The following is a 22334-nucleotide window of genomic DNA, read 5'->3' on the forward strand; positions in this document are numbered from 1 at the left end:
TGTACCATTCGCTACGCGTCTATCAATGATTGTCTTGATCAAGTCTTTTCAGCTCTCACACGTAAGAAACTTGAACTCATCCTCAAGTCTACGATCTAGTTCCTCGTCAATCTATTCTTTGCTTTGATCGACTACACTTCTAGCCACTGGCCGTCTATGTCCAGTTCTTAGCACCCATTATACCAGAACTTTCCTTTAATTTCACTCGTATTAACTAACTAGCGCGTTATGCAAAGCAAGTCAGTCTAATTAGTTTTAGTGATGCCTTTTGTTCTGCGGCAAAAAGGTTGTTATTTCTCGGTGAAAACTTGGCCCGGCCGCTCATAAAGCAGATTCGCAACGTGAACTTCAAGAAAACGAGACGTCACAAGCAAATATTCATCATCCGCGGTAAAGTAGTTAATCAAAAAGGGCATTAGAAAAGTGCTCCTATATACAAGTGACAACGTTATATATGAAGCATCCTTCCACAAATATATTGGTTGCCCTTCGTCAATCAACTAGAATCCGTCCGAGAACCAAAATCAAAAATGCTAGCAGCGAAAGGGTCAGCACAACAGACCGGCACCAAGGATAAACTGCCAAACCTGACAATCCAAGAGAACCTGATTTGTTTTCATTCATCCTGAGCGCGTTTACTCACTACAATTAGAGTTTAGCGTACCGCATCACAACCGAATAACAAAGGATCTGCTTACAGGAGCGAGAGGGTGATGTCACCGTTGACCTTGGCCTGGATGGCAATGTCGACCTCGAGGTTAAGATCTAACCTGAGCTTCAGCGCCTCCTTGGGGGCGACAGCTCCAGCACCGACACGAGCAGTCAGCTGACCATCCCTGGCTTGGGCATCAGCGGTAGCACCGAGAACAGAGAGATGAGTTTGAGCAGTTGGCTGAGACATTATCGTTATTGAGAATCACAAGAGAATCGAGTCACGCCTTTTTATACGTGTATTGGGGGTAGGAGAAACGTCACGTCGAGTTCTCCTCGGTATGGAGGAAAGCGGTTGCGGGACTCCATTTCGTAAATTTGGGCACGGTCCCAATGAATCCGTACACGAGACGTCACATCTAGTGAAACTTTGCAACTGGTGGGGTACCTACATAGAAGTTTTTCAGAGCGTGAGTTTATCCGATGTGCCGCGGCCTCAGGTTCCAAGTGAAGGTACGCCGGCCTATGCAAATATGAACATGTATGGACGTACCCCTCCCAAGATCAAGCGAATAAGCCAGCGAGGTAATATCACTCTGGGTCCTTTCCCATGCTGGATATCCTTAGGTTTACAGCAAGGCCTCGGCAAAAGTAAATGACGCGATGGGCGCTTTCGATTACACGCAGGTCATGGGAGGTCTGATGCTTTCTTGTATTGAACACGCTCAGTCAGCGTTCCCATAGGTATGGACTAGAACACGGTTGCAATGTAACGGCACAAGAATCAAGCTAGGTCGTAGCGCAATTGAGTCGATGGCAACCGGTTCGATAGCAACTGGTCCCGCGGGCCGGAACTGTGGACCTACAAGCGCCCATAAGACATAAAGCGTTTCCGGGTCTCTCCGGGACGAGAATAATGTCCTGAGTCTGGCCACAGAAATTGACGAGCGAGTGATGATGATCTTACGCACTAACTGGAGGCTTGGAGAAGGTCGAATAACAGAGAGAACAGCTAGGGACCGTTCCAGCACTGCACATTACTCAGTCTCTGTACTTATAAGTAGAAGCATTAGGTTATGACCACTCATCTTTCACCCTGGCGACAGTATCATGTCACAAGAATCTATCCGTTTCGCTACTGTTACCGCTGCCACTGGCAGAAAGCTAACTGGAGGAGGCATTGAAGTCCAGCCTGAATCTAAGCTTTGCAACTCAGTCTAGGCCGAGCAGGTATTTCACCCTCGCCGTTGGTCTTGGTGAGGGTAATTGTGAATAAAGGATTGGTTTCACAAGACCTTAGCAGTCAGCGCTTCAGCATTGAAATGCCGCACAGATCTTTGCACTAGTAAAGAAATTGAGGAGAAAGCAGAAGGGTAAAAGTATCCGATATTTGTTGCACAGGGAACCATGAGGGCGTCTAGCTGTCATTTCTAGTATCAACGAACCCAGGAGAATTCCATAAGATTAGAGTGGTAGAAGTCCACGAAGGCCTTAGGACGTGGGCGCGCTTTGGTGGAGCGAAGCCAGCCGCATCTCATTTTCGGTAATCTCCGAAAGCTCTCTTACTTCGACCACGACCACGACGGACAGCCTGTATACTACCAACATTCGTCCGCAGCTGCCAAGGCGGTCTGCAATCGTGCACCGTAAGATTATACGTCTTCTTTGACCAGCATATACGACGCGTTCTAAAGGACCGTATAGATATTTATACGATCTTTGTACCAAAGGAAATACGAGCCTCGTTTATACCATTGCCGTTTTAAGCTCTTATTCAGAACGGTTTACAGCCGGTTCAAACATCGTCTTCACCCTAAGCCCAAAAGAACGTAAATCCCACCTACAATTGACGCTGGAACTAGTCATTGCCCTTTACCTTTGTACAAGAAAGATAAGGAAGGGCTGTAGGTGCGTGTACCTAGCGCTATCTAAATCAAATGCGAATTATCATTTCTCCTAGCTATAGGCTGTGAGTTCTAGCAATGTTTGCAATTGTCGCATCTATACCGATACGTCCTGTAGCTTCTCTCGCCAGATCGTCCTATTCATTTGTCCAGTGGATCTTTGCCAACTAATTTGTGAGGTAGGTTGGTGTCATGTTCGAATATCGCATCTAATAACACGCTCAGCAACCTCGATGTAAACTCACGACTGAGGTTGCCATTTCTTGCTCCGAATTTATCCCTAAATAGTACCGCCGTCAACTGATTCATGTGGCCCGCCTAGCTCAATCGGATAGAGCGTCAGACTCTTATCGTCTGAAGGCGGGTGAATCTGAAGGCTGTGGGTTCGACCCCCACGGTGGGCTATCTAGTGTTCTTTTTTGGCTTCTTGAGATCTCCACCGGAGCAAAAGCACGTTGCGGAATAGCTTCGTCGCAAGCCATAACCTTTATAAATTCAGAGTATTCATGTCTGACGCAGGGAACTCATCTTTTGTCTTTCAATAGAGCTTATGTCACTGCCATCCTGTCGGTATGTATATTTGAATCTCCAAGACAACATTTTGTTCAGCTTGCATCATCAATAGTAAGAACGGCTACCGAAAAAATGATACAGGGAATAGCGCTGATGCGCAAGACAATATCATTTGGAATTTTTCCATCTCCAAGTCGACTGTCAACTCTTGACATTAACTATTCGTTCCGACTTCTATATCAAATCAAGGCCGATGAACCTCAACATTCTGGACTCAGCACACAAGCTAAAGACTAACCTCATTCTAAACGCCAAACGCGTTGATCACCATTTTGCGACTACCCGCAGAAGATAACTGGCTGGTAAATGAATCACCTTCCACTCAATGCGACCGTAAAGTTACTAAGACTTTACTCATAGGAGCGAAAGTGTGATGTCTCCCTCGACCTTTGCCTTGATAGCGATGACGACCTCGAGGTTGAGGTCCAAGCGTACTTCCAGTGTGTTCCCTCTATCCGCCATGCCGACGAACTCCTTGTGCTGGTCGTCGAAGGGAAAATTAGGTGCATCCAGGATAGTGGCGTAGAGAACTGGTTCGGACATATTTGTTTCGTTGGAGATGGGTTCCCTCTTATATAGCAACGAACTCATCGGTAAGGAACCTGGCTGCCTTGTCGTGCTCACTTGGATTAATTTTGTTCGTATGAGTTCAAGTCCTCCTCGCAAAAGATGTGAATTTTGGAAAGGACGGGGCGTGATTGCAATTATGCGACGGTCCTCGGAAGAGAGGAGTGGCGGCGGAGGCCCTGCAGGCGTGCAGATCGCTGTGTGACTTGCCACGCAGGTCTGTCAAAGGGCGGTCAATGTCGATCAACAGGATGGCTATTCCTATGGGTCCTTGTAGGACCAACCCTCGTTTGGGCCGACGCTGACAGCACTTTCGCAGTTGCGGTATGGACTGCTCTACCTCTACCAGTTTCGTTTATTGATTCAGTATATCAGTACCTGCCTCCATCACGGTGTATGCTTCGCACCTCGCACCTAGTTTATGTCGTTGATGGTCGGCCGGCAGCGTCCCGCAGATACTGTAATGACTGACTCGGCGTAGAGGTATGTGTACAAGCTCAGTGAAGCTCGTTCCTGCTTCACGACAGACAATGAGTTCAAATTTTGGCTAGGTAAATCTGTAATATTATTCAGGTGGTATATGTGTATATGGGTCCTTTTCAGAATCTGGGAATGTCCCTTCTGTTTGTTCGTACGCGTTCTAGGCCGCGGGATCGCCCCAGGCCCATCAGTTTTTACCGCTCAAACGAATCGGTCTTGTACGCACGTTGCCACTTATCGTTCCTACCCTCACACATCGTAAAGAGGACCCTCCACAACAGCCTCTTAGATTTCACTCTTTCACGTCTCATAAGCTCAGTACATCCGCATGTCTGTTTCACCGACCTCATCGGTGCAATAGTATAATTAGAGTAGGTGTTTTCAAGCTCCTTAGGATCCAGGCTCAGGATTACGGCGAGCACGGGCGTTCGCTTCTCAGAAGTGAATAGCAGTGATACAAATCCAAGTTCTCTGTTGACATGCTTTTGTGTCATGGTCATTCCGCCGCGGGCCAAATTTCAGATGTGAAAGTTATTAATTGACCTCGTTCGGGTGAAAAGCGGGTTCGCCAGCGCGTTTTGATCCAGATCTTTACCACCTCGCACTGCGGGGAAGAAGACATGCTATTTCATTCGTTCTAAAAGTACGCTCGCGGGAGAATCACTGATATTCGCCATATGCACCCACGGCGTATCAATTATGGTCTCTCATTCATTTATTCATACTAACTTCAAGGTACTTTCTCAGTTTCTCAACAGTCGTAACATGATATATGCATCTAAAAACACAGATGCATAATTGCGGTCATGTAATTCGACGATGATCGCGAAGAGTCAATTCCGCTTCGAATGGCCTCGTCATTTCCACAGAAAAGCAAGAGCGGCTGACGCCTTCGCAGTATCACATCCGGTGTTGAAGGCAGGTCTGGAGCAGGCGGTAGAACTTCGCGAAGACCGGTTGCGACATTTCGTGGTTGTCGAAAGGAACGGAGACTCAGACACGACGTGCTCTCCAAATGGTAGTGAAGACGACGGGAACCTTGGTAGTCGGAAAAAGCCATCGATGAGACATCTTGAGGGGCCAGAGCTCTCCGTAAAGTAAACGGAGTCTAATTGGGGTTTGGGTTCCACCATTGTAGTAGTCCTTACGACTTGCATGACGCCACCTATCGAAGAACAAAGGAAGGCAAAGCAAAGCAGGTCTAGGCAGACCTGTCACTTCAAGAATTGAGCCGTCAGAGTCAAGCGAGGGAGAATGGGGATTTGGAGCCAATCATGCCAAAGCGGGAGACCGGAGTATTGTCACGAGTTCGCAGCCCTGTCAGCACAATAACTTGGCAGCGAAAGCGGTTGTACTATATGGAGCGACTTCCACGGCTACAGATGCTACCCGGTGAGAGACTGGCAGGAGCTTTGCAGAGAGCGATGATGGTGAGAAGGAATGATTCAAATTGGCCGTGGCAGCGCACCATCGGCAGCCCCGGTCAACTGATCGTAAATGCGGATCCGGGCCGGATACCGATCTAGTTTGAAAAAGAACCAGGGTAAGGGAGCCAGTGTTTCCGTCTTTTACCGAGGCCTTTGACCCGACTTGTAAAGAAGATGGTACTGGCGATGTTCCCAGAAACGTGTAAAACTTGCCTCCACCTACCATCTACGCACTAACGGCCTATGACATTTGTACCTCTGCAACTTCTGCACGTAATCTCGATTCAATTACAAGTCTGCACCCCGTTGAATCCCCCATCTGGATATTTCATTTACTATTCCCGTATTGCTGTCACGGTACCGAAAATGGCTCCACAAAGAGACGTAGACGAACATGTCAGTCCATAAAGGGGGGCACAAACTTGGAAAGTTGAAACTTCAGTGGCGCAGGTTAAAGGAAGACGACAAAGGTACAAGAACGGTGTGATATTATTCGGACAGAAGGAAAGAAGGAGGATGGCACGTGTAGCAATGTACCTCGACAAAAAATAGGCCTCGGAAGTTGATGCAAGGTCGGTCAGAATGACACAATAATAGATAATGATCTCTAGATCAGACAAAATTATGAGGGCTATGAGTTTAGATGATGGCAACGCGGTGATGTGACCTGCTGTTATCGAGAAGGACGAAAGCCTGTGTCAAGGTGTATTGGACCACATGTTCTCTTTCTGTTTCTCGATTCCCAGGTAAATAAATCGTTCTACTGGGATCTTTGGGTTTAGAAGAAGCCCTGCCGTAAGGTTTGAATACGCGCCCACATTTCAGATAGAATGTATGACGTCAAACCGAAATCGATATACTTACTGGGTCTTCATTCGCGAAATGGAACATAACCTATGGGGAAACTTGACTTACTTGGTGTCATTTCAAACTGAACGTTACGTACCAAAAACTTGGGTACTCCCGCCCCTCCAACATTAATCAAACTCCTAAGGAGGATGAGGTACCCGATTTACAGGCAAGACAACGTGCCAGTTCAGTAACGTTGCTCCAACCCCCCCGTTTTCAACCAATATCGATCCATTACCGCGTATAAAAGAGCCGGCTCCCCCAAGGTATCGTTCCAGACACCAACTGCACAAGTACTATGTCTTCTGAAACCGCTACCAGATTCGCCACTTCTGAGAACACTGCTTTCGACAGTGAAAACCAGGCTGGACAAGTTGCCAATCGAGGCCTTGGACGTGGCGGTGTTGGCAAGCAAAAGGAGGCCCTCAAGCTCAGGTTGGATCTCAACCTCGAGGTCGAGATCGCTATCCAGGCCAAGGTCAACGGCGACATCACCCTTTCCCTCTTGTAAGTCTGATTTCTTTGCACGTTTTGTGATTGAATTTGGAGCTGAATTTCACATTTAGGGAGTAAACCTTCCAATGGTCAATAGCTTGAATTAAAGCGCACAATCTGGCTGTAGGTCCGGCTAAGTCGTTTTTGGTGCCAAGGTCTTACCGATGCTTCTAGGATTGTTGTCAAGAAATGTCGTTACCCAGATTTGTTCACATAGCAGCCGCCTCGATAAAATTTCTACCTTCCATCCAGCTTTTTACATTTCTTCCCAAATCGCTCCTTTCATTTTATCCAAAGCAATTATTGTTTACTTTCATCGTCACTTTTGTTATTTCTCATCAATTGTCGGGTCGTACGGCTTTTCTGTCGAATATCAGTGTTGCTCGTGTTCAAATTCGAGTATGTTCACCTCAACCCGTGAATAACGAGTGAATTGACTCGAACTGGGCTCACGGGGAGTAATTTGCTTGAAAATTGGTCGTCTAAATCATAAAAACCGCGTTCTTTTCGATCTTTTCAATGATAGCAGGTAACATTGACTCTATGAAGAGATACAACCGTCTGCCACGACGGTCTGCATGCGTCCAGGATTGAGGTGCAGAGACATATAGCGCCAAGAGCCCAATGAAGTACGTCATTCAAGGTCGGCGCAAGTTCCATTTTTACCGATCTGACTTGCCATATACAGCTCAAGATTTTTGATCGCATTGTTGGTAGATGCACCTGCCTACTTCTAATATGCCTGAGTCTACTTTCATGACTTTCATGTACAACAATCATAAATATAAAGTCAGGAATTCTCATACCATTGTTTAGATTAGCATGGACGCCATGTACGTCGTCGCGACTTTCCCCGTCAATGGATGGTCATTGTCTCGACTCGTGATAATGATTGGCAACGACTACTAGCAGTACTGAATTCCAACTCTTCGAATTCAAGCTCTCGACAGAAAGCGTTCTTTGTATGCCCCAATATAAACTAGCCTTCCCAAGACGAAATGAGGCCGTTTTTGTCGTACATGGCTCTTTTGCGACACGGTTTTTTGCGCGTTTCTACATCAGACTTCGAGATCACTCTTCTCGGCCACGAGGCTACAACCTCGTTTCCACCCGAGTCCGGGGTTCAGACTTGTCTCCTCTCGATTTCAGGAATCGAATTTGAGTCCGCCGACACGCGTCTCTTCGCCAGACGCCACGCTGGTGAATGATTCCGTCACTCTTTTCACCGCCAATCCGCCTCTATTGTATGATACCTTAATTGACGCCACCGCGACGCCACACTTGGTCTAGGCGCTGCGTTGTTACCTCGCGCCACTTACTCCTGATGTCGAATTCCGTTCTGATATCACCTCCGAGCCATTGAACGTCTTCCTTTATATTACGTTCATCCGGCATCCAACAAGTTACAGTCTCCCTAGAGAAATGTAAGTCGAGGTCGTTCCAGAACGAAAAAAAAGAGACAGGGTCACTGCTTAACTCTTCCAAGTTTCGCTGTCGAACTCTGATTCACCCTCATTTTTTGGTGGTTCCTCGAATCGAAAAGAACGTTGCTAAGCATGCGTCCGTTTTTGCGATCACATCACATCAGCAAGGGATTTTCGGCTTTCGGACCGCGAAAGGGAAGGTTCCGCCAAGGACATTCCTCCGCTCCGTCGCATCTCTCACCCCGTACCCTTTACAGCAGGCCTACTTTGATTTTAATTTGATCTGGAAAAGCGAAGGTCGCCATCCCCACGGTAGCGAAAAACACTTGACAGCAATATAACCCATCTCTACGAAGTTCGCCGTGTATAAAAGACTCGCCCATTCAACCAGAAGTTCTTATTCCAACAATGTCTGCCCCAGAAACTGCTACCAAATTTGCACCTACCCAATCTTCCTCCGTCCTCGGTGGACAAATTGTCGGTCGCTCTGAGCGTCAGGCTGTTGCACCCCCCGCGGCTTTGAAGCTTCGTCTTGACCTTAACCTCGAGGTTGAGATCGCCATCCAGGCCAAGGTTAACGGCGACATCACCCTTTCTCTCCTGTGAGTTCATTGCGTTGATTCAGGTGCCCTTGAACTGACTGTTCTCCCAGCGAGTAAATGTCCCAAGTGCTTAGAGAGTTGGACGCGGCATTCGGTTGGATTTGAGGTGAAATTTCTTTGGTAAATGTTTGTTAACAGGCTCATTGTTTTCACATATAGGCAGAAATACATGTGTCTTGTATCTCAGAACGGTGTCTTTAGTTCTCTTTCCTTTCAACTTTGCAGATGTATTTGGTAGCATATCCTCACCTATCAGATATCAATATCAGTGTTGTTTCTGGGATCTTATTGAGTCACTTGCCAAATAATTTTCCATTGATTTCAGAATCCTAATGGTGAATTAATGTGCTCATCTTTTAAGGAGAGTCATTTTTGTTTGGTAGCATGGCGCTCCTCATAGGATATTGCATGAGCACGGCATCGAGGTATGGCCAGTTGTGCTGTTGATAGGTAATCCAAGATTACATATTTCAAAGTAATACGTCCAGGATAGGCAGGGTATTTGTTGTCTGTCGAAAGGTTTGAAAGATTCGACGGGTGAGCCTTGTGAGGAGGTATGTCGAAGATGTGAACTTGTAGTTTATCAATTGTAGGAAGGGCATAAGGTGAAGTTGTTGGGCTGGCACGACAGACAGTATGTTTGCTCATCAAATGATTATTGAAAAGGCTGTTGAGTTGCTGTGAACCCGATAGGCATGCGAAGCAGAACTGCATCCACCCGACCAGGAAGGAAGACAGTGCGTTGGACACTTGTCGACTAGAGAACGCGAATGACAAGACAAACTTATTGTCCATGTCGGGCACTTTGTTGAGCACAATCTCGCTGGAACTGTCCTTATGGCATTCTCAGCGACGTGGATGCAAAAGGAGGGTCGGTACCGGCGGCAGCGTTACAGACCTAGACCATGAGTGTTCATCTTTGCACGGTCTAGGTGCCGTATCTCGCCTCATTTACATCCACTTGGCGACGCCTCAACGACAGTTCTGCTGTACGATGTCACGCTCGACATACAGTCTCTCATGTACAAGTGATTGGTGGGCACAAACCCAGTGACACTGATATTTGAGATGGTGTATACAAAGGCCGCAGCCTATACGAGGACGGTAACCGGAAAGAACGACGATTTCTGATAAGGGAGTTGTGATCTGAAGCCAGAGTCTCAGCGCAACTCGAGGACAAAGCAAAAGACCTACCTTGGGAGTAGTAACTCGACGAATATATGCGTTTCTCAGCCCGCGGAAGAATCATTCACTAGCAACGCGATATCAGCAGGAAAGTAAGAGGCAGAAATATGTCGACTCACAGGAGCGAGAGGGTGATATCCCCGTGAACCTTGGCTTGAATGGCGATCTCAACCTCCAAATTCAAATCCAACCTAAGCTTGCGACCTTCCTCATTGCTCCTCCTAGCGACGGGAGCAGGAGCGTCGTCAATAGCCCCAGTTCCACTGATAGAGTCCCATTCCTGCATCCCATTTAGGCTGCTGTTGGGCACGAAATCCCATTCCTTTCGTCGACCGCCGTAACCAGTACCACTGACGGATTCCCAGGCAGAAGCGGTGCTGATGCTGCTGGGTAAACCGTCGATGTCGGCGCGCGTACTGGTAGGAGATTCACTATAGTATGGGAGCCCGCTGACGGTTTTAATGTTGTGCGACATGATGGGCGTTGTTGTTCAAAGTTGGTCGAACCCTTTTATAACAGGGAAGGGTAGCAGTAACGTTATGCACACGCCACATTGAGGTACGTAATAATGAACCGAATCTTGTCGAACCTATGAATGTGTATTTGTTTGGGTACACTTTGCCTTTGCCTCTTGCTCTCACCATTATCATACGTCAGATAGTTAGCCGCCTTTGCTGGCACGCTGTCTAAGCCGTGGACACACTTATGTTCCCGTACGACGTCAACACCCTCAAGAAGAAGGAAGGTTCTACTGGGTATCCAGATGTCGCGTTACGACTGATATATTACCGACATCTAGCACCCGTCTCAAGCTCGTATGTGATGCGGATATTCTCTGGATGGGATGGAGATAGCGGTACGTAATTACTGGTTGTCTCATCTTCGTTGGACGCTTTCGAATTCTTATTTTTCTAGATTTACCACGAATTCTGTCAATGTCGACCAGTCTCTCATTCTCCACGATGGAACCATTGTGACGGAGATGCTACAGAGGGCTTTCTGCTAAAATATATCAGTCCAAGTCGCGCAAACTCAGCTCCACCTTTTGTGACTACATAGCAATTCATTCGGGTGCGTAGATATCTCGAGAGAAATTTGACAGAGCGCCCAGTTTTCAGCACAGATAACCCTTTTGAGACCTCAAGTGTGATTCATAATCGCCCGGCCAAGTTATAATTGGCATGATGCGACCAGGAAGATTTTTTGTGGAAGACATTGCCAGCATCTCGATTCTCATCGCTCATCTCCATCGCAGTGACGGTAGCGCTTTTTCCTATGCCCGTAGCATCCGCTTGACGTTTTCCTCTCAGGCTCCTTGGCTGCTTGTGCTTCCCAGCGTACGTGTCTTGCTTCAGCTTTGGCTGTGTTCTTTCGCCAAAGTAGAGCTTTGTTGAGCCACGCGCTGTGAATGCAAAACGTGACTTCATCAATCGCGGATAGCAGGATCCAACGCTTATGGCGTGGAGTTCGACTCTCCCGAAATGTTATCGTCCCTCGGTAGCACGCATCGTACGTTTGTTTGGTATGCCTCTTCAATGGTGGCGTCTAGCAGACCCGGCGTTCCCAACAATGTCAAGACAAGACAACCCGCTTACGTGTCGGGCCTAGTTAGATGAAAGTGATTCATTTGCACGCCTGTATTCCCAGGTAAGCACGCTCGACCCTCGAAATACAATCAACGCTAATATTCGTATCTCATAGATTTATGGATGCTGGCAACTACGGATATTAATACTTATATGATACGCGGAAGATCCTTTCATCATAACGTGTTTCAGCATTGTAAATGAATGAGAATCTTACAATCTACTCACGCTAGTTAAGCTGAAGGTCGACCCTTCAGAGATGTGATACCGTTCATGTATGGCGGATGAGATGCTGCGATGTCTCCCTAGCGTGTAAACCTCGGTATGTTATGTATATACTCAACATGCCGCCTGTGATGACTCTTCTGCCAGATGGATCATCGTTCCCACAGCCATTACAAAACCGTCAACGAGCATCTATAGCAATACAGACTGTTACGCACCAAAGAAACCAATTGTACTTCCTGTCCATGTCAATGCACCCGCTGCACTATACGAACGATTGCCGGATGCTAACAAGTGTTCCGACCGCAACAGCCTGTAAGCCGGCAGTTGTCGCTTTGTTTAGCAGGCTTTGGGATGTGTAGTCAAGATAAGTGGCGCGTACCATACCTGGTCCGGTTCAGCTTTTCCAGCGGGGCCTCTGTTCGTAAACTTGAACAATTTTACTACCTGACTCTATTCGAGATGCATCCAGATACGTTTGAACAAGGGTGATGTAATGTTTAGCACTGAACCGCGCCAGCCTGAACGTCCTCTAATAGCAGCCCCTGGGTTCGATCTTGCTGATGTCTTCTGGCAGCTCAGCGCCAGCAGTTCGATTCTCCGAGAACATCATTTCGTTCTGCGTGCTGGAAGTGACGATGTGATACCGAAGTCCTTCGCGCTGGCTTTCAGGCCAGTGCCTACACACGGTTCATCGTTCCCTCACCATAAAAGGAAAGCAATCGCAGAAGAGATACGAAATTTGAATCTGTGGTTCCCTCTTACATGAGCTCGTACGTCTTTCCTGGGTTTATTTAGTATGGTCCTAGTGAACCTTTGTCCATGTGAAGTGTGAAGGAGCACCTTGGTCACTCAGACATCGTGAAAAGCTGTCAACCCTACCACTGATGTGCCGAAGGTGGATAGAATGATTTGTGCTTCCACAGCAGGATTACGTGTGGTCGTTCCAAATTCGTTAACTAGATACTCCCTCCAGGCTCCACCCTCGTTCTACTGCTAGTACTTCCATGGCTCTGTGACGCTACCAAGTACGGCTTTAGTGGTGGTGAGATACGCCGCACGAAGACCACCCGAAGGGACGTTTCAACCTGGTCAACTGAGCTCGTTCGCCCACGTACACCTGTTCTTCTCGACGGAAGTCACCCCGGTGGTAAGGAACGCATGCACGTGGCTGGTTGCTCTGCGCTCTCACCGGACCGGCTCCTAACAAAAACGACCTAGAATTCAAACCGATACTCACAGACAGTTCCATGCTAACAGTTCTGTTCTCTAGAGCGACAATATTTTATTATCCGCACTGACAGTCACAGTGCAACAGTGGGATACTTCACTGACTCTCCTCGTTATGGTAAACAGGCGAAACTACGTCAGTATGTAATTCACTTTGGCACGGCCTGCCTATGAGAAGTAAAACGTCGTGTTCTTTGCAAATACATCACCGTTGTTGACTTCACTCACAAGGAGAGCATTTACCTACTAGTACTGAATGTGCGCGGTCATTCAATATGTGGAGCCCCAAAAACAACATTGATATTGGTATGTGCCAAATGTATGAACGCCGGTAAAACACTAATACAATGCAATTAAAGGGAGAAATGAAGGATAGGAAGAAGGTAATCGACATGATTATAGGCTAGGCATTTAGACGTCAGCATCAATAAAAACTGGTATTCAGCAAAGCGAATCCTTACCGAACCCGACAACCGCAATCTAATACCCTCTCTCCAGGCCTACGGCACATTTACTCGCTGGAAAAACGAACAATCAGTGTAAGGGCGTGCCAGACTGCAATAATCGTCAACGTACAGGAGGGAAAGGGTGATGTCCCCGTTGACCTTGGCCTGGATGGCGATCTCAACCTCGAGGTTGAGGTCAAGACGAAGCTTCAAAGCTTCCTTGGGTGCAACGGTGCCCTGGTTGGAGCGGGTAGCAACAGAGGTAGTGGTTTGTGGGGCAGACATGTTTTGCTGATATTGAGTGAGTCGCTTTGGTCAAGCTTTTATATGAGAATTGTCTGACCCAAGGCATTTGCAGGATATGAATAAGGATATCCTCGCGCCATAATGCAGTTCAGCAAGTCGGGTGCCTTGCCCAAACAACTTAGCTTTTTTCGTCTCGAAGCTCTGAGCCCTACGTAACGGTTCTTATTTCATAAGAAACACGCTGCAGAATCGAATCCTTCATTGACATATGTCTGTGACTCGGGATCTTCTAATAGACTAAAGAAATAGAATGCAAGCCATGGGGATATGCTACAAAATGTCGTTGGTGCTGGTAAGAATATCCTCATCTGTATGGGTTCTTCTAGGCCCAGGGACGCGCGACGTGTCTGCGACTATATCGCCTACTCGCAACCATCCGCAAATCTTTTTAAACTCAGTTTCCATCATCAGTTCCGTTCCGACGCACTTCTCTGCGCACCATCGGAAGGAATTTTTCGAAGATATTGCCGCAAGCTTGGATTCGACTCACCCGCATCCCGTACTAAAGGCTAGGCTCCCAATATCAGAAATCACAAAGGAACAGAGAACAAAGAACGATATTACAGCTTCGTGAACTTGGTCCATGCCCGAAGCCTTTCGCAGCCCTATTACAACAAATTACAGTAGCCCGAGGTTCGACGTCATTTTCCTCTCTGCTGCTCTTCTTTTTCCTCTTTTCCTCCGAATCAGATACCTCAAACATGGATGACTACAGCAGAAAGCCCATGAATAGTATGGTAATTGTACTCGGGGATGCGCTGGGTCGTTCTTTCGAGCCAGAACGTTTTCCAGCAGCCGGTATGTCAATTGGCCCATTACCTGTGGCGTGAACTGCAACTCCCCCGGATATCAGTCTTCTTTACCCTGCTTTGACTCTGTAGGATGAGGGCAATCAGTTTGGCCCGGATGGGTACGCTGATTCATGGGTCGCGGCGTAATACAGTTGATCTCGCAATGAACCCGGGCAATTGGTTAGTGAGATGGATACTAACTCGTGCTGGCAATATCCCTGCATCCGCTTCTTTGTTATCCTCGTTCGTGTCACCACGGGTGCACACCAGAGCCTGGACACGCAGTGAGTTCAGCGATCTGATCGGCTGCTTTCGGACGCATATTCATGGTGCATGGCGGAACTTGGGACCCTGGGAACGGTATGAGGCTGCCGCTGGAGGGCAAAGTGCGTTGAATATGACCAGGGCAGGGGCGTCCATATTCGCGTCAAGTTCGCGCGGGTTTCAAGGCCCCGTGTTTGTCTTCCATCAGAGATAGAAATGAACCTGTTTCGTTCCCGCCCATGTTATATTCGGTTCAACAAAACTGCTCTCTTTTACCATCTTGCTTGGTATGCGTAGTAGAACTGAGAACAGGGAAGCGGAACTAGCCGGGTCAGGACCGTTCGTTCCGATAATAACTTACCCAGAAACTGGCCGCTGTTTGGAAGCAAAGGCCCAATGATTCGTGTCACTGAAAACAGATACCGGATGTTACCAGTGGTACGATCGCACGGCTGATACACCATTAAGTCAATGTCAAATTTGCGAGCACAGACCTCGGTCGAGAGAAACAATGTTCTCCTTGAAGCTCTCGAGACGACGTCCCGATCGATGGACAAAGCGAGTGACATATTCTGGTGCGGACAATGACCTGTGGGACCGAGATCTCGGTAATAATAATGCATCCTAAAAATACAAGGGTAAACCATCAGGTCGCACTGAAAGAGTTTAGGGTTTGCCAGAGCTGTGATACTGAATCAAAGCCGTAGTCATGTAGATATCTATATCAATCACCTGCAACGCGGGAAGGTGCAGTATAGAATCCAGACGAGTCAATGCATAACGATAGCAGGAATCAACGGAAATGATCTAGCCGTTTTCTATCAGCCCGATAGCGGACCCGGATACTGAAAGCGTCAACCCAACTGATGGTACTTTGAAGTGGGACCAAGCAATTTAGAGTACTATCAAAACAGGAACGTCAACTACGAGTGAGACTTTTTCACTCTTCCGGCTTATTACGAGACACCTGAAGACGAATGAGATCTGCTAAAGCGAAAAGTAGGATGATGAATCTAAATTACGACAGTCAACGTCAAGATTAAAGGTCCTTGAAGCCCTCGGCGACGATGAACCTCATCAAGTCGATGGTTGCAGAAAAGTTCTTTGGGGTACTGTCTCGAAGATCCCAAGACTCTTCGTTCTCGACGTCTGCCTTTATCCTCATGGTAGTCACCAAGATGTAGAAGTAAGTGGAAAGGCCGTAAAGGGGGATTGCAAACACCGCCCTGTATTCCCAGGAGCTATTGCCCTCGGAGGAGTTCTTTGAGAAATCTGCGAATCCTTTCTCCTTTTTCTCCTTCAAGTGGGTAAACGTCGTCTCGGTGATCTTTGCCAAATCATGTAGGTCTATCTCCGTTTGGAGGACACCAAAGAGGAGGTAGGCGACCTCCCTAACGATCATGGACACCGCAGTGGGATCAGTCCGGGATGTGACATCCGTTTTGAACAGGTCAAAGGTGATTTCGCCGTTTGGGTGGTGATTGAGGGCGGCTTTGAAATCACTCCAGTTGAACTGTTTCCGGTTGGTCGTATCGTCGAATTTCACGGAATGGCCAACAAACTTGATGACCTCCGTCACGGTGGGTTCGAGGTTCTTGGGCAACTTGGAAAACTGTTCGAATGCGGGCTTGTCTACATAAGTATGTCAATGTGTAGTAATTCAATATCAGGAAAACCGACGAACGACTAGCGCTGTTGGCGATGAAGGATGAGGTTCGAGGCCGAAGACGAGGAAAGGGTACATACTCGAAGGGCATCATGAGAGGTTTCGTTGATTTGAAGGCGAGTGTATAAGAAGACTTTGAAGGGTTACAAGAGACCGAGTGTCTATAAGAGTTAGGGGAGACGGAGCGGAGCGGCTGAGACCACGAGAGTCAGATTTCATAATTTGAGACTGCAGCATCCTTCAATATCTTGAGGGCGAGTGGGGAGGGACTTGTAGATGAACCGTTCTGGCGGATGGCGGACAATCAGAGGTAGTACGAGGTTGGACTTGAGCATTCTGAGGCGATTCGGTGAGCAGGCATGTGCGCCTGTCTTTTTCGCAGTGGCCAAGAAATAGCGAAATAGCGAATACTTTGTGAAACAAGACAGTCGGATTCTGTAGGTGTGGCTCGATAGGCAGTTGTTTGCAGCGGCGGGCTCGGCATTCCATTGAAAGAAAGGATCGCACTGGCAGGTGGTCTTCGTCGTGCGGTTTGTGCCTTTCCTTCCTTCAGCACTTTGGCACTGGGAAGCATTGAATATTGAACATTGAACATTCACAAAAGCCAAGAATAAATGACAAGATTTTCACAGAGGACTTTCACCCGCTCAACGCTGCGAATGAGCAAGATTCGGACCTGAGACCAGAAAAACTTAGGACCAATAGTCACGCATGAATGTAACAAAGACATTAATAATGTGTTTTCTATACCTTTCGACCGCATTTTGACCTCAACTATCATCCATCAACGTCTCGAGTTTCGCTACCCACGACGGCCACCAATTCATCTCGAGACCAAATCCCACGCCCTTCACGAGATTCAAGATGCTGCTAGATGAGAGTGTCAGGACAAAACCAGAGGGCTCGACGGATACGTATGACATGCCCCGAATAGCAGGTGTGTCCTTTTGGCGCTTGTGCTTGCGCAAAGGTATTAATGTCTGAGCCATAATAGCCATCCTGCTGCATGCGGTCCAATCTACTACTACGAAAATCTCCAAACAACAGCGATTCTGAACGTTGCCTTTCGTGCTCTGCTGTCACGTCAGGAAGTTGAAGGTTCACGCTTCACAGGACCTAGCAATGTGTTGGTCACGGTCTTATGGTCTCAATCCTCTTTCGTCCTACTTCCTGTGATCCCTTATCCAGACCAACCCTCCGAAGTCTTCCTTCACAACAAGGCCTATCTCATAATCTCCTTCAAGTACGTACCCTTTTTACACTTTGACCTTGACTCTGACCCCATTTATTGCCAACAGAGACAAGTTCAACGCTAATCATTTGTCAGGCTTCTTTCTCCTTTGAATTCCTACTAAGCGACATCCTTATATAGCCGAGCTCGCCTTTGACCGATTTTCCAAGCTGCCCGAGAGTCTTGTACCCATCAGCATAGGTTTCATCAAGTTCCCCCGCCGTTGCATGAAATTCGACGACACGACCGATAAGAAACATTTCGACTGGAAGGACTTCAAGGCCGCCATCGATCGCTACCGGGGCCTCGATCTCGCCAATTTGTGTTCAACAGTACCGTCATGTCTCAAACTGATGTGACGGTGTCCGTTATGGCCGGAAAGATCGTCACATTCCTCCTCGACGTCCTGCGAGCGGATGTAGACGTACACGAAGTGGGGATGACCTCAAGGCGACGTTTACCCACTTGACGGAGAACAAGGAGAAAGGGTTGGTAAAACTCTTCCAGTCGACCGAGGAGGGGAAGAGCTGCTGGGAGTACAAGCTGGCGTTTACGCTTCCCAACAAGTTCCTCCGCAATTACTTCAGTTCGCGCCAACATTAACCCCTCCGTAGATTTTTTTGATCGTCGAATTCGTCTTGATGTTTCCTCGAGCTTACTCGCCACGTCCACTCGGTATCAAATGGTTTGAGCCATTTGGTAGGGGCCTCTCCCCCTTTGGTGATCACCATGAAGTTGGAGGCGAACATCAAGAACGAGGAGACTTGGGTTCTTCAAGGCAGCATCACCAAAAACTTACCATTGGTTCTCCGAAGGTCTTCGTGTCTAAGGATTTCAAACCCTTAACTTTGCTTCGGTGCTTACCGATATAAAATTCCCTTTTTGCTTTGACTGGTCTCCTTCTCTTCAGGCATCTCTTTTTTTAATCTCAGTCGCACACAGTATGACATGGTATGCCTGATTGAGTTACCATATAACAATGTCTCTGCTGTACCCCCTTCTTTTGTTTGTGTGATAAGCCGGCAGGATTTCATGTCGTTTCAACTCATCGTTATTCTCCCCCTTGTTTTCGTCCCCCAACGTCCTGATTCTTATACCCGTTTACTACCATGAGTCAGACTTTGCTATCATTTCTGTTCCATTATCAGGTCTTGTGTCCAGCAGTATACCAGGTTTTCGCTCTTTAGCCGTTCCACAACTCTCTTGCGCCTTGAAGCAGGAGACGCGGATGCGAACGCGACCGAGAGCATGTTGCCGGTCACTGTGAATAATCTGCCTGTCATACTTAAGGGATATTTAGATACGCGCCGGATAAAGAGTGTTGTCCACATCATTATGGTGGATACGTTGCTAAGCCATATCCACGTTCCAGGCTAGAAGATAGTAAAAGGGCTCTTGACGTGAGGCTTGCGACTTCGTACGGGGGCAATGGTTTGGGCTTGGGGACACTGGTATTTACTAGAACGTCTGGTGATAAGCAGGTTGGTAACATCGTTGAATAGCACTCGTCGTACTCACGCGCACCCAGATAAGTACAACACGTTCGTATCATTGTACTCCGCCCACCGCGAAGATGCTCCAAGACATATGTTCATTCCATTTTCGGGTCCTCCTCTCGCCTTTTATTGCACCCCGCTGAATCTTCACCCCATTACGGAGTTACAAGTCCTGGCAACGACACCTAATAAAGCGTCCAAGTGCGGAGCCTAATTCTTTATCCGCCGTTCACACTGGTATTCGTGGATTCAGACGCCTGTCCATGGCCGCTGTACAATGGGAGAGAATACACTATCTCAGCACGCGAGCTCTCGTATCGCTCTCATTCATCTCCATAAAGGATACATTTCTGGCATTAAGGGTCGATGGCGAAGTTGGTTATCGCATCTGTCTTACACACAGAAGATCCTCAGTTCGAATCTGGGTCGACTCATGATGATGCTGTTCAACATAATTCTTTTCTCGTGCGGGTCCGGGAAATTAGCTCCTCACTGTCTGATAATTCCTACTACTCGAGGCATATGGATGGCGATACATACCTTCCTGAGCCATGTCCCCGGTCGATAAGACAGGGGGTGCATCAGAAGATTCTCATTTTGAACTGATAACGAATACCGCCTGTTTTTATTCTTCCCATCTCATGAACAGCAACGGTTACAGCATTGGAGACACGACGGATGTTTGTGGATGATATTCGTCTTGTCGCACCTTCCTCTAGCTAAACGCTATTTGGCAGCGTTCAAGTACCCGCGGATTACAGATATACTTACCTTAAAATTGGTGAGTCCATATTTGTGTCACTCCGTTGTGTGAGTACTAGCACCTCCAACAGCTACACCTACAGGTGCCCCGCACCATACAGCCACGCTATCCTTGAAACAGTTTTCCCTTCCAATTGCGAGAGCCCACGTCCTGAAGAACGTGGTACTTTTCTGTTGTCCGCCAGCCGCTAATAATGTGGTAGGGATGAAGAGTGCTAAGTGCGAAGGGAAGCGAACCGCTTGCGAGATCCGCTCATTGAATTCCCTCCTGATGCGGTGTGGTGGTGGTGACCAGTTCTTTGGCATAGTGTCTTGCGATGTTACACATGCCTACTTCTAACATCATCTTCTGGGGGGAAATGCATAGAGGCCTCGGGGACCAGATGGACTTGAAGGAGTGACCAAGGATTCAACAGAACCTCAATCATTCGGGGATTACTAGTTCACTCTCCTCCCATATACGACACTATGTCCTCTTCCTTCGCAAGCTGTTCACTATGTTTGGTTAATTCTATCAAAGTCTACATTTCCTAATGTGTCCGAATTCGACTGCTGGCAAAGGACAGGCCATAGGAAGCATATCTGTACGCGCTTGGGTATTGACAGCGCGCCACGTTACCCTACATCATCTCTGCCCTTATCTTCCTTTTACTGCACGGAATCTAGTCATCCCATTTCCAAGTTCTTTCTCCCCTGAGCAATTTACAACTACCAAAGGAAGTTGACCTGCCTTTCACTAAAAAACTCAAGGTCATCCGAAAAGACAGCAGCGATAAGATGTACGATTTCAATCAAACTAAAGGACTACGACACGAATTGTTCCTAGCTACAGGTAGCAAAGTCCAAGACTCATGGTAGTAAATGAATATAAAAACCGGGACGATAGCAACTGAATGGACAGAAGGCAATATGAGTAAGGAACGATAGCAGTAGGTAAAAACGGGCAATGATAATAGGATGGGCGATTTTTTTGGGATTTTTGAATAAATATGCTGTCAGTGAATAACGATGAACTTAAACGCATCGGAAGGGTGCTAGCCGATCTCGCTGACCTTGAAAAGAGGGTCAGAAATTTATGGAGTGCTACAGTAAGACATACAATTTCAGGACACGATCTCAGGACATCTTAGCGGAGACGATGAACGCAGCGTCGGACGAAGCCGATGTTCCATCGTTGACAGTCAACTTGCCACTGTGGTAGTCGACACTGAACACAACGACACCGTTGACCTCGACAACATATTTTCCCGGCTTGCTGAATTTCAATTTCTCCGATTCCTTTATGTCTTTGGTGCTGCCGCCAGGTTGAATCACAACACCATCCACAGCCCCTTCGTTAGACATGAAGAATGAACGGGTCGCGAAATTGGCCATGACGATTGTCTGGTGGAGTGCTATATTTCAGTTGCGCGTCAGGGTTAAAGATAGTATGCGCACACCTTGGAGATGTAGTTGGCGGTCAGGTGCTATCAGCCGAATAGTAGAGAATGAGCAAACACAAGTGCAACTAGAAACAATGGAATGGGACATACAAGTCGATTAAAGAAGCTGGGCAAAGGTGCTTGACGCTTTTGAGAGACGAAGGGGTGAGCTTTTATACCTTAGGGATGTTGCACGGCGGCCCGGTGAACTCGAAAGAACTTGTCCAAAAACAAGGTTAATTCCTGGGGGATTTCTCCAAACATATTCAACTGGGAGGAGGAAACCAGTTCGTCGGACCTGATGACCTGATGGAACAAAGTTATTGAGAAAAAGTTGCGAGGGAAATATGCCTGCCAGTGTCTGACATTGACATCTAGCATTGAACTAGCATGAAATTTTTCTGTGTTCTCTTCATTTGAGATCCGGGGAAAGGAGCCATTTCGTAGTACTGGTTTCTCACCTCCACTAACCAAAACAGCGCTGGAGTAGTGTCGAACCATTTATGATATGCAGGACGCTACAATGGACATCATTTAGACGCCCAAATATTTCATAGCTATGGAGCTCAGGCTCCATTGAACGCGCTGCATTATCATCCTATAGTAAAATCACATTCAGTCAACAATGATATTATAAATGACCATAATATGAATGACATGTGAGGATATTCTGACCCAATCATAGACGAGCATGCGGGGAACATGAAGATTAAGGATATCACCTTTAGCACAAGAGCCAGACAGGATGGGGCA

The 22334-nt window shown here is 47.4% G+C and overlaps 13 protein-coding genes and 2 non-coding genes across 15 annotated transcripts; 7 read left to right on the forward strand and 8 right to left on the reverse strand.

Annotated features, from left to right (window-relative positions):
- Nucleotides 1–496: 496 nt before the first annotated feature.
- Nucleotides 497–1020, reverse strand: BT62DRAFT_1005318 (uncharacterized protein; the record flags this gene model as incomplete). The annotated part of the gene is made up of 3 exons (XM_043177133.1): nt 497–533; nt 699–892; nt 949–1020. 3 exons carry the CDS (start codon nt 1018–1020, stop codon nt 497–499), a joined length of 303 nt encoding a protein of 100 aa, XP_043040420.1.
- A 294-nt stretch (nt 1021–1314) lies between these two features.
- Nucleotides 1315–2890, forward strand: BT62DRAFT_1075664 (uncharacterized protein; the record flags this gene model as incomplete). Its single annotated transcript, XM_043179138.1, has 7 exons — nt 1315–1338; nt 1396–1474; nt 2147–2297; nt 2356–2559; nt 2612–2620; nt 2674–2734; nt 2781–2890. The coding sequence occupies 7 exons, from the start codon at nt 1315–1317 to the stop codon at nt 2841–2843; spliced, it is 591 nt and encodes a 196-aa protein (XP_043040421.1). The 3' UTR covers nt 2844–2890.
- Nucleotides 2868–2959, forward strand: BT62DRAFT_t67. Its single transcript has one exon. It is a non-coding gene; the product is annotated as a tRNA-Lys (tRNA).
- A 136-nt stretch (nt 2960–3095) lies between these two features.
- Nucleotides 3096–3735, reverse strand: BT62DRAFT_931496 (uncharacterized protein). Its single transcript, XM_043186138.1, has 3 exons — nt 3489–3735; nt 3181–3430; nt 3096–3125 (listed from the first exon to the last, which is right to left on the reverse strand). The coding sequence occupies exons 1-2, from the start codon at nt 3669–3671 to the stop codon at nt 3407–3409; spliced, it is 207 nt and encodes a 68-aa protein (XP_043040422.1). The 5' UTR covers nt 3672–3735; the 3' UTR covers nt 3096–3125; nt 3181–3406.
- Nucleotides 3736–6747: 3012 nt separating this feature from the next.
- On the forward strand, nt 6748–7366 carry BT62DRAFT_931497 (uncharacterized protein; the record flags this gene model as incomplete). The annotated part of the gene is made up of 3 exons (XM_043186139.1): nt 6748–6958; nt 7018–7069; nt 7121–7366. Coding segments are annotated over 2 exons (218 nt in total), but the record flags the coding sequence as incomplete, so codon positions are not given.
- On the forward strand, nt 7010–7446 carry BT62DRAFT_93812 (uncharacterized protein). The gene has a single exon (XM_043187468.1). It carries the CDS (start codon nt 7136–7138, stop codon nt 7376–7378), a length of 243 nt encoding a protein of 80 aa, XP_043040424.1. The 5' UTR covers nt 7010–7135; the 3' UTR covers nt 7379–7446.
- Nucleotides 7447–8737: 1291 nt separating this feature from the next.
- BT62DRAFT_931500 (uncharacterized protein) lies at nt 8738–9274 on the forward strand. The gene is made up of 3 exons (XM_043186140.1): nt 8738–8972; nt 9023–9078; nt 9132–9274. The coding sequence occupies exons 1-2, from the start codon at nt 8779–8781 to the stop codon at nt 9027–9029; spliced, it is 201 nt and encodes a 66-aa protein (XP_043040425.1). The 5' UTR covers nt 8738–8778; the 3' UTR covers nt 9030–9078; nt 9132–9274.
- On the reverse strand, nt 9175–10020 carry BT62DRAFT_93931 (uncharacterized protein). The gene has a single exon (XM_043187709.1). The coding sequence runs from the start codon at nt 9765–9767 to the stop codon at nt 9339–9341; it is 429 nt and encodes a 142-aa protein (XP_043040426.1). The 5' UTR covers nt 9768–10020; the 3' UTR covers nt 9175–9338.
- Nucleotides 9969–10709, reverse strand: BT62DRAFT_93817 (uncharacterized protein). The gene is made up of 3 exons (XM_043187476.1): nt 10277–10709; nt 10167–10224; nt 9969–10118 (listed from the first exon to the last, which is right to left on the reverse strand). The coding sequence occupies exons 1-2, from the start codon at nt 10630–10632 to the stop codon at nt 10218–10220; spliced, it is 363 nt and encodes a 120-aa protein (XP_043040427.1). The 5' UTR covers nt 10633–10709; the 3' UTR covers nt 9969–10118; nt 10167–10217.
- A 153-nt stretch (nt 10710–10862) lies between these two features.
- BT62DRAFT_1005325 (uncharacterized protein) lies at nt 10863–13189 on the forward strand (the record flags this gene model as incomplete). The annotated part of the gene is made up of 10 exons (XM_043177134.1): nt 10863–11013; nt 11073–11130; nt 11413–11494; nt 11598–11666; nt 11766–11804; nt 12001–12065; nt 12116–12283; nt 12370–12388; nt 12441–12657; nt 12945–13189. The coding sequence occupies 10 exons, from the start codon at nt 10863–10865 to the stop codon at nt 13187–13189; spliced, it is 1113 nt and encodes a 370-aa protein (XP_043040428.1).
- A 372-nt stretch (nt 13190–13561) lies between these two features.
- Nucleotides 13562–13929, reverse strand: BT62DRAFT_1075670 (uncharacterized protein; the record flags this gene model as incomplete). Its single annotated transcript, XM_043179139.1, has 2 exons — nt 13562–13698; nt 13775–13929. The coding sequence occupies 2 exons, from the start codon at nt 13927–13929 to the stop codon at nt 13656–13658; spliced, it is 198 nt and encodes a 65-aa protein (XP_043040429.1). The 3' UTR covers nt 13562–13655.
- A 2049-nt stretch (nt 13930–15978) lies between these two features.
- On the reverse strand, nt 15979–16749 carry BT62DRAFT_993797 (delta-endotoxin CytB; the record flags this gene model as incomplete). The annotated part of the gene is made up of 2 exons (XM_043190430.1): nt 15979–16637; nt 16686–16749. 2 exons carry the CDS (start codon nt 16747–16749, stop codon nt 16045–16047), a joined length of 657 nt encoding a protein of 218 aa, XP_043040430.1. The 3' UTR covers nt 15979–16044.
- Nucleotides 16750–17994: 1245 nt separating this feature from the next.
- Nucleotides 17995–18852, reverse strand: BT62DRAFT_919465 (uncharacterized protein; the record flags this gene model as incomplete). The annotated part of the gene is made up of 4 exons (XM_043184161.1): nt 17995–18197; nt 18239–18308; nt 18331–18472; nt 18767–18852. The coding sequence occupies 4 exons, from the start codon at nt 18850–18852 to the stop codon at nt 17995–17997; spliced, it is 501 nt and encodes a 166-aa protein (XP_043040431.1).
- A 906-nt stretch (nt 18853–19758) lies between these two features.
- BT62DRAFT_t68 lies at nt 19759–19832 on the forward strand. Its single transcript has one exon. It is a non-coding gene; the product is annotated as a tRNA-Val (tRNA).
- A 1092-nt stretch (nt 19833–20924) lies between these two features.
- BT62DRAFT_1075674 (uncharacterized protein) lies at nt 20925–21845 on the reverse strand (the record flags this gene model as incomplete). Its single annotated transcript, XM_043179140.1, has 5 exons — nt 20925–21212; nt 21260–21543; nt 21600–21626; nt 21693–21728; nt 21777–21845. 4 exons carry the CDS (start codon nt 21843–21845, stop codon nt 21277–21279), a joined length of 399 nt encoding a protein of 132 aa, XP_043040432.1. The 3' UTR covers nt 20925–21212; nt 21260–21276.
- Nucleotides 21846–22334: the final 489 nt, after the last annotated feature.

Source organism: Guyanagaster necrorhizus, assembly GCF_019112545.1.
Source record: "Guyanagaster necrorhizus MCA 3950 unplaced genomic scaffold BT62scaffold_11, whole genome shotgun sequence".
In the NCBI taxonomy this organism is placed as follows: domain Eukaryota; kingdom Fungi; phylum Basidiomycota; class Agaricomycetes; order Agaricales; family Physalacriaceae; genus Guyanagaster; species Guyanagaster necrorhizus.

Bases quoted from the DNA above. Each gene is read 5' to 3' on its own strand.
- BT62DRAFT_931496 (XM_043186138.1), bottom strand. From the start codon at position 3,671: ATGTCCGAACCAGTTCTCTACGCCACTATCCTGGATGCACCTAATTTT. The intron at 3,431-3,488 runs CTATGAGTAAAG...TGATTCATTTAC, and splicing joins GAGACATCACACTTTCGCTC to CAGCCAGTTATCTTCTGCGG.
- BT62DRAFT_93812 (XM_043187468.1), top strand. From the start codon at position 7,136: ATGTCGTTACCCAGATTTGTTCACATAGCAGCCGCCTCGATAAAATTT.
- BT62DRAFT_931500 (XM_043186140.1), top strand. From the start codon at position 8,779: ATGTCTGCCCCAGAAACTGCTACCAAATTTGCACCTACCCAATCTTCC.
- BT62DRAFT_93931 (XM_043187709.1), bottom strand. From the start codon at position 9,767: ATGGACAATAAGTTTGTCTTGTCATTCGCGTTCTCTAGTCGACAAGTG.
- BT62DRAFT_93817 (XM_043187476.1), bottom strand. From the start codon at position 10,632: ATGTCGCACAACATTAAAACCGTCAGCGGGCTCCCATACTATAGTGAA.